At 41.7% G+C, this 11,382-nt stretch overlaps 1 protein-coding gene across 1 annotated transcript in view; it reads left to right on the top strand.

Moving 5' to 3' along the window:
* The first annotated feature begins 4,523 nt into the window (after nt 1-4,523).
* COL9A3 (collagen type IX alpha 3 chain) overlaps nt 4,524-11,382 on the top strand; it is a 41,309-nt gene continuing 34,450 nt past the window's right edge. Inside the window, exons 1-2 of the mRNA XM_075277006.1 lie at nt 4,524-4,835; nt 7,698-7,766. Coding sequence (XP_075133107.1) covers nt 4,773-4,835; nt 7,698-7,766 — 132 coding nt within the window. The 5' untranslated portion in view covers nt 4,524-4,772. The remainder of the gene's footprint in view (nt 4,836-7,697; nt 7,767-11,382) is intronic.

The raw sequence follows: 11,382 nt of genomic DNA, 5'->3' as shown, positions 1-11,382 counted from the left end.
TTCAGTTATGACTAGAGCTGCATCAATGGTGGGGTCCACTGCTGCTATTTCATTTTTTAATGTCTGCATTATCAGGTAGTGATGGATACCTTTTTTTTTTTTTTTTAATTCAGAATCCTGAAGCACCATTCTGTTTGGTTATGAAGAAGTATGATTACTATGGATGTGTTACTATATATATATATATATATATATATATATATATATATATATATATATATATATATATAGGCAGATTTACTATTCAGGAATCTAGAAAAGTTGGGCAGCAACTGCAATGGCAGCCATAGTGGTTGGCACCCTCATTTCTATGAACTATGCAAAGGATCCCACTCTCAATTGTTTGCATAGCCTGTCAATAATGTTTAGGATGGGAGGTGGACAGCGCTGCAGCACTGTATAAAGCTGGTCATCTACAGAACATAATTGCCAGCTGAACTGACCATCGGGCATTACACTGTATTACCCTATTTTATAAATTATATTCATTGTTCTCATGAAATGTCACTTTGTAACCTCTACTATGGCTCTGGGCATGTGATTTACAGAATCCATTTTCCTGAGCGGTCTCTTCATTAGTAGGGAGCTGTCACATTCCACACAGCATGTCACTCAAGCATAAAGCTCCAGATTAAAATACTGAAAACCACAGGGATTATTTATCAGGGCCTTCATCTTCATCTTCACATCATTACCTGGGCCCCCCACAATTCCTGCCCTGCAGAGCACCTTTCATCATTTGCTTAGTTCCTGAGTAGACTGTAGAGGAATGACATACTACATAAAAATCCTAATTTGTAAGCCATTAAAATAGTTTTTCGTAACCACAATTTATCTACTGCATAGGTCATCGATTTCTAATCTAAGGAGGAGGGGGGTCAGACACCTCAATCCTGTACAGATCAGCTGTTTCGGGCAGCTTCTGTAGTAGATAGAGTGCTTCCTCAGCTTCTGAGGCTGTTGGAACAGCTGATCTTTTTGGGGTCTGGGCATTGGACCCCACAGATTAGATACTGGTGACTTATCCAGTGCAAGTAAATTGATCTATTTATGGCTGGCTTATGGTGCTGTGTTTTCTGCACCAATGAAAATAAACACTTAAAATTTCAACACGATTGCATTAATATGAGAGAAAAAACACAAATATAATAACAGCCTTAAAGAAATAGTCCAGTAAATAAATAAATTGTCACCGTATTTGAAATTAAACCTGTGTGCAGTGTAATGTTACTGAATAACTTAATGTCAGCTTGATTCTGAAATTTTATACTCCCCACAAGTAATATGGATTATTTGATCCAGCAACAACCAGCTCAGATTCCTTGTCCACCATTCAGTCACAGGTGGCACCGTCATTACACACCCCTCTTCCTCTAGACTATTTCTAGGCACTTAGTAGAAGAGGTCATGGTGGCCATTCTACAGTGTTGGCCAAAATTATTGGCCCCCCTGCAATTCTGTCAGATAATACTCAGTTTCTTCCAGAAAATGATTGCAAGCACAAACTCTTTGGTATTAATAACTTCATTTATTTTGCTTGCAATGAAAAAACACAAAAGAGAATGAAAAAAGTCAAATCATTGATCATTTTACACAAAACTCCAAAAATGGGCCAGACAAAAGTATTGGCACCCTCAGCCTAATACTTGGTAGTAGAGATGAGCGAACACTGTTCGGAACAACCGTTCCGAACAGCATGCTCCCATAGAAATGAATGGAAGCGGGGGGTTAAGCAGCCGGCCGCCGGCAAAGCGTACGTGCCAGGTGCTTCCATTCATTTCTATGGGAGCGTGCTGTACGGATCGGCTGATCCGAACAGTGTTCGCTCATCTCTACTTGGTAGCACAACCTTTAGACAAAATATCTGCGAACAACCGCTTCCGGTAACCATCAATGAGTTTCTTACAATGCTCTGCTGGAATTTTAGACCATTCTTCTTTGGCAAACTGCTCCAGGTCCCCCCTGAGATGTGAAGGGTGCCCTCTCCAAACTGCCATCAAGAGATCTCTCCACAGGTGTTCTATGGGATTCAGGTCTGGACTCATTGCTGGCCACTTTACAAGTCTCCAGTGCTTTCTCTCAAACCATTTTCTAGTGCTTTTTGAAGTGTGTTTTGGGTCATTGTCCTGCTGGAAGACCCATGACCTCTGAGGGAGACCCAGCTTTCTCACACTGGGCCCTACATTATGCTGCAAAATTTGTTGGTAGTCTTCAGACTTCATAATGCCGTGCACACGGTCAAGCAGTCCAGGAGATGGACTTGTAGCCTTGAGATTGCTCATGCTTCCTCACAATTTTGCTTCAGTTCTTTGGTCTTCTTTCTTTTCTCCATGCTCAATGTTGTACACACAAGGACACAGGACAGAGGTTGAGTCAACTTTAATCCATTTCAACTGGCTGCAAGTGTGATTTAGTTATTGCCACCACCTGTTCGGTGCCTCAGGTAAGTAACAGGTGCTGTTAATTACACAACTTAGAGAAGCATCACATGATTTTTCAAACAGTGCCAATATTTTTGTCCACCCCCTTTTTTATGTTTGGTGTGGAATTACATCCAATTTGGCTTTTTGACAATTCTTTTTGTGGTTTTCCATTGAAGACAAATTAAATGAAGATAATAATACCAAAGAATTTGTGATTGCAATCATTTTCTGGAAGAAAATGAGTATTATCCGACAAAATTGCAGGGGTGCCAATATTTTGGCCAACACTGTATGTCCAACCCAGGGCAGTTTTGACACATTGGGTGGCCCTGTGCAAAGATGTCGTAAGTGGAGCCCCCATCACTACCACCCAGGAATACCTGACCTGCACAAATTCTAATGTTCCCTCAGTGGCCCCTATATAGTATAACGCCCCTTAGTAGCTTTCACACTGTATAATGGCTCCCTAGTAACCCTATACAATATTCCCCTTCTTACTTCGCCCTCCAGGTTGCTCCCACAAATAGGGCAGCAGAGTGCCTCAGTGGCTAGCACTGTATGACCTTTGGCTTTCTCCTGACCTCCCTTTTTTATCCTGATTTGGCTATTCCGTTGACCTCCTGTGTGTCACCCGGCTTCCCTGACTACACTTCCGCCTCTGCCTACTGCTATCACGTGACCTCCTGTTATCGACCTGGCTTGCTTGACCACGGATTTGCTCCTTGGGTATCTGCGTGTATTCCCTGGATTACCCTCCTGCTCATCTACTACTCCATTCCTTCCTGCTCTATTGGACTTCACTCTAAGGTTAGTTTCTGGGTCCTCCTACTTGGGGTTCGCTGGTGTGTGTCGCTCTCTGAGTGGTTGCGGATCCGGGCCTCAGACTGTTACCAAGTCCAACTCCACCAGCTCTGGTGAAAAACGCGGGGGCCTGGTTCCGCTCCGGTTAGGAGAGCGTAGCACACCCAGGACTGTTTTTGCCTCAGCGCTTGGGGATTCTAGTTGCCCAGGACTTACTGCTATCTGTTGCATCAGGTTCCTAACAAAAGGTTTAGATAAAATAATCTTAAAGGAAACTTGTTAGGTTGATCTTGCATCCTAAAGTGGTCCCTCACTAGATTTGCAGCATCAAGTATCTATCCTATGGTGCCCCTCACCAAGCTGTGTGTTGCTCAATAGTCAAATTAGAAGCTTTTTAAAACCTAAATCATCATATGCTATTGAACCTGAACTAGTCATGGGGGTGGGCAGTTCCTTCAGCTTGTCACCCCATCACCATGCTAGCTATGCCTTGATGTGATTGACAGTTCCTCACTATCCCTTACTCCCTGACATCACCAGACCCCAACCCTATCTGTTGTCCCCAACTCAGCAAAACATCACTGACTCACTTGAACCCACCAGTCTCCTGAAGTCAGTGATAGTCAAGGCAGAAGCATGAACAATGGTGTTAATGAAAGACTTCTATGGGGTTATGCTCTGTTAAAAAATGGCTAGCACATGGCCATGAAAGCCTGTCGTGTGAATAAACACTTATGCCATAAGATGCCCTGTAGTTGTAACAAACTATTTTGGACAGGAGAGAGATTTGTGCTGCTGATATGTTTAGTTTACAGGGGATTGTCTAAACAGGATCCAACTGTTGCAAATCCTCCGCTCATTTGTATAGATTTTCAAGTTCTAAAAGTAAAAGAGAAAGTTTACATTCATAGACCTCAAACAGAGATCTTAATAACTGTGATGAGTTAAAACACAACGTGTATAAGAGTTTTACTCTGAAAGCTTTTGATGTACAATGATCCAGGTTATGGCGTCACAGCCATGAAACAGCTGAAATAATGGCAGATACCACTTCTTTAATGCCCCTGCACCCGTGTTCCCAAATTGCTAGAAAATGTTGTTCTTGGGAATGTGATTTGCATAAAACTACAGATAGATTTTTTTCTATTTTAAGCTTTTGGGTGGAGCATGACAGTCACCTGGTATGAGGGGCTTGATGTGTTCAGAGTCTTGTGTGTTTCTGAGTTCTGTGAGGAGGTGGGCTCTGCATCCTTCCAGGTTCCCACCTCTCTCTGTTTCTCCAGTTATCCCAGGCATTCCAGGGAATGCAGCTGCCAGTCATCAATGCCCTCATTAATAGGTGGGTTTCAGGTTTTCCTCCTCCCTTTGCCCAGAATTTCTCCACCTACATCACTCTGAAGCCCCCTGGCTCTGCACATCTCTGGGACCAGAAGAACGAACTTTTATCTGGAGTCAGACACCCCTCACTCAGGGGCTCCAAACCAACGCAAACGGGGAAACGTTAGCAGAGTGTGGAGCCAGCGGTGGGGTGAAGGTCCTCGGGTAACCATGGCAAGGTTCCCTTCTATTGGGTTCCTTTTAATAATCCATCTAGTGGCGTCACAAGGGCAGGTAAGCCAAACTCTATTCTCTGTAACCCTAAAATCTGCTCCATCAGTGTAAAGGGCTTGCTGTTCATTGTACTCTAGGATCTTGAAGAGTCCCTATGCCATAATCTTCTTTGGCACTGTCAACTTTGTTGGGATGTGAGGATGCCCATATGTGCCTACAGCATACTGTTACATCTGCCAGAAGGATGTGAATTCAGCACCTTTGTGTCAGTCTAGTATTTTCTTCATCAATGATATGCAACCCTGGGCTGTCCATCTTTTATGAAACTACAATTCCCAGCAAGTCCTGACAGCCTGTGGATACAGACCAATAATCTATATACTAATTCATGAACTATCTAAGAATAAACGGATATATTGTGGATGTATTGTACAGATTGGGCAGTATTGAGATTTGCTTGGTACAATGTGCCCTGATATCTCGTAGTATGTAGTTTTACATACACAATAACGTTACATCATCTGCATGTAAATGAGTCACATATTAGTTACAATGTGCCCAGATAAAGCCACTACATCAACCTTCAGTAAGTTCCAGATGTGGAAGGAAATTTATCACCTATCCAGTCCAATTCTGAGCACAGATTATGTAGTTCTAGACAAACCACAGATAAGACATTGTGATATCACAAAAAAATGATGCCATATATCAGCTTGATACTACTGTCATACTGATGGACATGTTATATAGCCTCAAAAATGGCATATTCAGCCTTTCTACTACTGTATGTACATATGTACAAAATGTAAATTTTCAGTGAAACACACCCTAAATATAGATAATATATAATATTTAGACTAAATAATAATGCTTTAATACCTAATGTGTAATTGGATATTGGCCCTATATCACACAGGTGTAACAGTGATAAATTCACCATTTTGGTGCTGTAGCACTTGAGTTAAAGAAGCGAAGTCCTGTGCAAAATTACTGATGGGAAATGACAAACTCAGCTCTGCTACAGCTCTACCTTTGATTCACAGCTCATGTCAATTCACTGAATGTCAAACCTAGAAGAATAACCCCTGCTTCGATATCAAAGCCTCTTTTGTATTCCTGCTTACAGACTGCCCAACTTCCCCTCTGCTCTTCAATGGCCACTCGTCTGCTGTGTAAACATGCCCTACACATGGTGCCTTGTGCTTCCCAGTCTGCACAGACACTACACCGTTTGTGTACTCTGCAGACTATATTAGTGTATTCTGGAATTTCTAATTCCCCTGTGACATTGCTGAGAATCCAGAAGACATATTAGGTTTATTGTATGACACATACAGCCAGCCATGTAATACACTGTAAGCTCAGTGTACTAGAATTTTGCTGCTATTACTCTATTGTATTAGTCTCTTGTATTTGTTGGTTATTCGGTTGTACAACATATTACTCAGTTACATAATTTGGTTATTAAACTGTTCTATTAGTCTACAGTTGTATTAGTTGTCATAAGTTTTCTGAATAAGTCCATTGCTTGTAAATCTGTTGTGCTAGCCTAGTAAATTGGTTATACAAGCTGAATACATTTCTTTTAATGATACCACAAAACAGAAAATGATGACCCGCTGAACCTTAATGGTGGTTGGGACTAGACTTTCTAAGGATCTGGAAAGTCCCCTGTTGTCACTTGACATTTTGTTCTTAAGGGAATCATGGGGCCCCACCACTGGTTCAGGGGCCTCCAACTGTACAAGTCCTGGAGTAGAAAATAAAATTTAGTCTACAAGTACAACAGAATATACAATTCAGCATTGGAGCCTGTGACCCATTGGTCTCATAGGGCCCAGAAATCCACCGTGTTTTCCAGTGGATTTTATATATGAGCTGTGTGTAACTGTCTCTAATAGTACAAGGCCTTATTTGTTACTGACTGTGTACTTGATGCCGGCTATTTACCTAATTCTGACTTGGTATTTTACTTGCCCAATACTTGGTGCTAGATGTATACACAGTATGCAGTATATACAGTAATTGTATACTCAGTAGGGCTATATAGCTGCTTTTAGCATCTCCATTGGATGTTATATATGGGCTCGCTACTAGACCTTTGTCGATGATGTGCTTTTGGAGCAGATTGTGTATTCGGTGCTAATCATTTTTCTATTGCAGACTTATCATTTTGCTTATTGAATACTCGGTACTAGCTGTGTACACAGTGTACATTGTATACTTGGTGCTGGCTACATACCTGCTGCTTGCTATATTATTGGTGCTAGCTGTAGTGCTGACCATACATTAATGTACAGATAGGAGATTAATAACTGAGCAATGGACACCTATAGAAAATGCCACACCACCTATTCAAGACATCAGACGCTCTGAGGTGACAATATGAATCGGAATATTATCAAATATTACCTACAACTATATTGTATTTACAGAACAGTAGGAGAAATTTATTAAGCCTGGTATGCCAAAATTCTGGCACATAAAAAGACGCTAAATAAGGATTTGTGACTTTGAAGCTTATTTGTGGAAAAAAAACCAGCATTTTTATACCAGTGGGCGTCGTTACCCTGTCTACCCTATGACAGGATTGTCAATCTCGATTTGGGAGCAGCACAGAAAGTTGAGTAACATCTCAGGGCAGACAAATTAGACTTCTAGATGGGCCAAATTTATCATATGTTGTTCAAAATTTGATAAATTTGTCGCACATTATTTCAACCCAGACTCCAGCCAAGAATTCTGCTATTGTATCCACTACCTTGTACAAACTGCATTTCTGTCACCCATGAGTTTCCTCGCTATGTTAATGTAGTATATTGTTCTCTACCACTGTTCTCATATTCTTGTTCCCTTCCCAAATGTCTGACCCCAGCTAACTTCTCTATATAACCCACTGAATGGTTGTCTATCCTTTTACAGAGAGCTGGACCACCAGGACCTCCAGGTCCACAGGGACCCCCTGGAACACCGGGCAAAGATGGAATAGACGTAAGTAAAGGGGCTGATTGGAAAGCTGGATCACTATGCATAGAAAGAAGCAATGGGGATTAACCCCATCACTGCTGAAGGGGGTCAGTAAAAAGATGGCTTTTCACTGTGAGGACAGATGGTGTGGCAGCTAAGTGGTTAATGCATTCCTGCGTGCTGGAGGGAGCAGAGTGTTTATACAGTGGAGTATAAAGGATGCTCTGTGTACCCCGACCTCCTCCCTCCCCTGCCTCCTGCTAGGAGGGTCCGCTCTATACAGAGCCTCTAGTGTCCTGCTCCCACCTCTCTACTCAGTGCCTTCAGGTCTATGGTACCTAAGAGAACACAGGAGGCAATGCATCTCCCTGACCGGCATAAAACCTTCCTATCAATGAGGAAGCCGATCATTGGCCTGGACTGTATACAGAAATATACAGGAAGATTGTTTAGTTGTCTGATATCTACCTGTTATGGAAAGCTGCACATATCCCACTGCATAGGCATATATAGGCGTCCATTATAGTGGCATACTTTTTCTACAATGGCTTCGTCTACTATGCTATTCCACTCCTCAGAAAAACTATAATAATGTACTCAAGCCAGATGAATGAAGCCCAATGGATTGGGTTAGTAAGAAGATGTACCGAGCGCACACCCTAAGAATACATCACTAACATGATGTGAGCACACCCCAATACACATGTCAGTAACCATAAGATATCTCACTGAAAAACAGGCCATATTTACCTGATACAATATGTAGGCCTGTTCACTGCTGGATGCAGCCAGGCCCAATGGTACAGGCCTATGCCCTTGTTTTCTCAAGATTTAAGGGGTTGATCTTAATGAAGGTAACACAAGCAGTACCACAGGGCTGACCATAACCAACCATCCTTGGTATGGTAAACGCCTTCTTGACTAGGTTCAGTATATCCTCCCACAAAACACTAGGTATTGAAAACGGTAGATCCAAGTCCAGATAGGCTTCTACAAGATACACACATTGCCCATATTTTAGCAATGGGAGCAGGTATATTTTAATGTCAGGATTTCCCCCTGCCAGCCAGGGATTTTCACACTAAGGCCCAGTTCACATCTGCATTTGGGTCATTCTATTCCCCTCTCCACATGCAAAATGCGTAGAGAAAAATACTACAAGCAGCACTTTTCTCTCCGCATTTTTTGTGCGGAAACTAAGAGTAAACCACACTGACCCCACTATAGTCCATGGGGGCAGTGTGTTTCCTAAAGTAACCGCTTTTTTATGTGGATTAGGTTTTTATTTCGGGGGTCCCCAAGCAGACTCCCCGAACGGAAACCCATGCGAACCGGGCCTTAGCCTGGTTGTTTTTGGATCTAGAGGCCTCCAATATCACCTACTTTGCCTGCTCTCACGAGGACACAATGATGGTGATGTCATTACCATACACCACTACCCTCAGAGTGAATTCTGGCATTTCCTGTGTCTTCTGACTCTCACCAACAATCCAAAATGAATGCTCCTGGATAATGGATCAGTCACAGACATATATAATAATAGCAGGTTCAATTTACAACCCTGGCAGACCACCATTATGCCCCCACCATGTGTGCTCAAACAGACCAGAAGCACACGTGTAACCCTTTAATGATGCAGGGTAGTTTGTAGGTTAATGCTCAGTGACTTTTTTTCAGATTTTCCCTCCTTGCCTTCTATAATTCATAACTTTTTTTTATTTTTCTGTCTGCATAGCTATGTCAGGGTTTATTCTTTGTGTGATACGTTGTACTTTCATTTGCCACTATTTTGGGGTACATGTAATGTTTTGATTAGTTTTTATTTCCATTTTTTAGGGGTCCATTTGAAATAACACACAATTCTGTCATTATTTTTTGCATGTTTTTATTATGGTGTTCACCCTGCATTAGAAATGACATGGCGGCTTTGTCCGGCGGGTCATTACCATTATGCTAATTTCATATCTATATTGGTTTTTGTCACTTTTTGAAAATGAACAATTTTCCTGGGGTCACCGTGATACCTATACTGTACTTTTATACTGTACTGTTGATGGAGATATGTCAGGACTCTTTATTTGTGGGGCAAAATGTACTTTTTATTGGTACCAATATGCACCCAGAATCCGCCACCCATTGTTTAGATTGGGATTTAGAGATCGCAGCAGGACGCGGAAAAAAGAAGCGTCCTGCTCAATCTTGCTGAAAATTCCACGGATGATTCAGCCACGGAGTCCGCGGCTCGAGACTCTCTGCTGATTAGGCCCATTAATCGGAAAACTGATGCACTGCATCAGACCACGCGTGAAAATGCCGGCAGTGAAGAATGAAGAGGATTTCTTCTTCATTTTCCGCCATTTGAACATAGCGTTAATGTGTTTGTTTTTTTAAAACTTTTTATTGTTTATTATTGTGTATTGTAAACTATGTGTATGTGGGGTTTTTTTGTTTTTTTTTTCTTTTTACATGTCCCACAACTTGAAGCCAGGATCCCCAGTGCAGTGTCCTACAATACGTAGAACATCGCAGACTATTCCTATGGATACTGTGCATAATCAGCCAGGAGGCTGTGGGCCGGCCTCTGGCTGCCATTGCATCCCCTCAGAATCCGTGATGTTATTGCGGGGGTCCAAGGACCTAATTTATGACAACGTGTGCACATCATCATAAATTAGGCACATACTCCAGCCATGGGTGAATCTAGCTTTTTTTGCTGCAGTCAGGCTGAATTCTCAGAGGGATAAAGAAAAAACAATTTTCAGGCCTAGTGAAGATCTTAACAGACGGACCCCCAGCAATCAGATATTTATCCTCCATCATAAAGCTCAATTGCTACCTCAAAGGGATTGTCCAGGATAACCACTTTTTTAATATGTTGTCAGAGAAGATGCTCCAGTCCTCCGGTTCTGGTGTTTTCTTGTAGCGAAAGATCCCATAGCACTGTGATGTCCCGTGTCAACAACTTCAGCGGTCACGTGCAGTGGGGACTTCTGCTAGAAGAAAACACCGATGCAGCAGAACTGGACCATGGTGGGAGACATTAGAGAACAAGCGACAGATAAGTAGTTTTTTTTCTTTTTCTTTTTTTTCTTCTTTCAGCTTCCCCAGTTTCATATAAAAAAGGGATTATCCCAGACAACCCCTTTAATTAATTGTCCCCCTTATATTATGCCCCTAATTCCCCCTGTCATAAATATTGCTCCACTAGTGACCCTTTATATAAATGATGCCCCCTTCTATTCATAATGTCTCCTAATTAACCCTTATATAAGCAACCAACCCCATATATATATATATATATATATATATATATATATATATATATATATATAAATAATGCTCCCTTATTTAAATAACAACCTCCTTATATATATATATATATATAATATTCCCTAATGCCCCTTATATAAATAACCTCCCCTTGTATTAATAATGCCCCTAATAGACCTTATATAAATAACACCTCTTAAATTCATAAAGCCGCCTTTTATAAATTGCCCCCTCCTAATGACCCCTTAAAATACCCACAACCCACAATAGTTATACTCACCTACCTGCGATCCCTTGATGGAGCCGCCGTCTCCTCTTCTACATCCAAGATAACCGCGCACAGGACATTTGTGTCTCAGAGTAGGAGGTG

This window comes from Leptodactylus fuscus, chromosome 6 (genome assembly GCF_031893055.1).
Source record: "Leptodactylus fuscus isolate aLepFus1 chromosome 6, aLepFus1.hap2, whole genome shotgun sequence".
In the NCBI taxonomy this organism is placed as follows: Eukaryota; Metazoa; Chordata; class Amphibia; order Anura; family Leptodactylidae; genus Leptodactylus; species Leptodactylus fuscus.
Note: the sequence above shows the minus strand (reverse complement) of the source record. Positions and strands in the feature narration are given on the sequence as shown.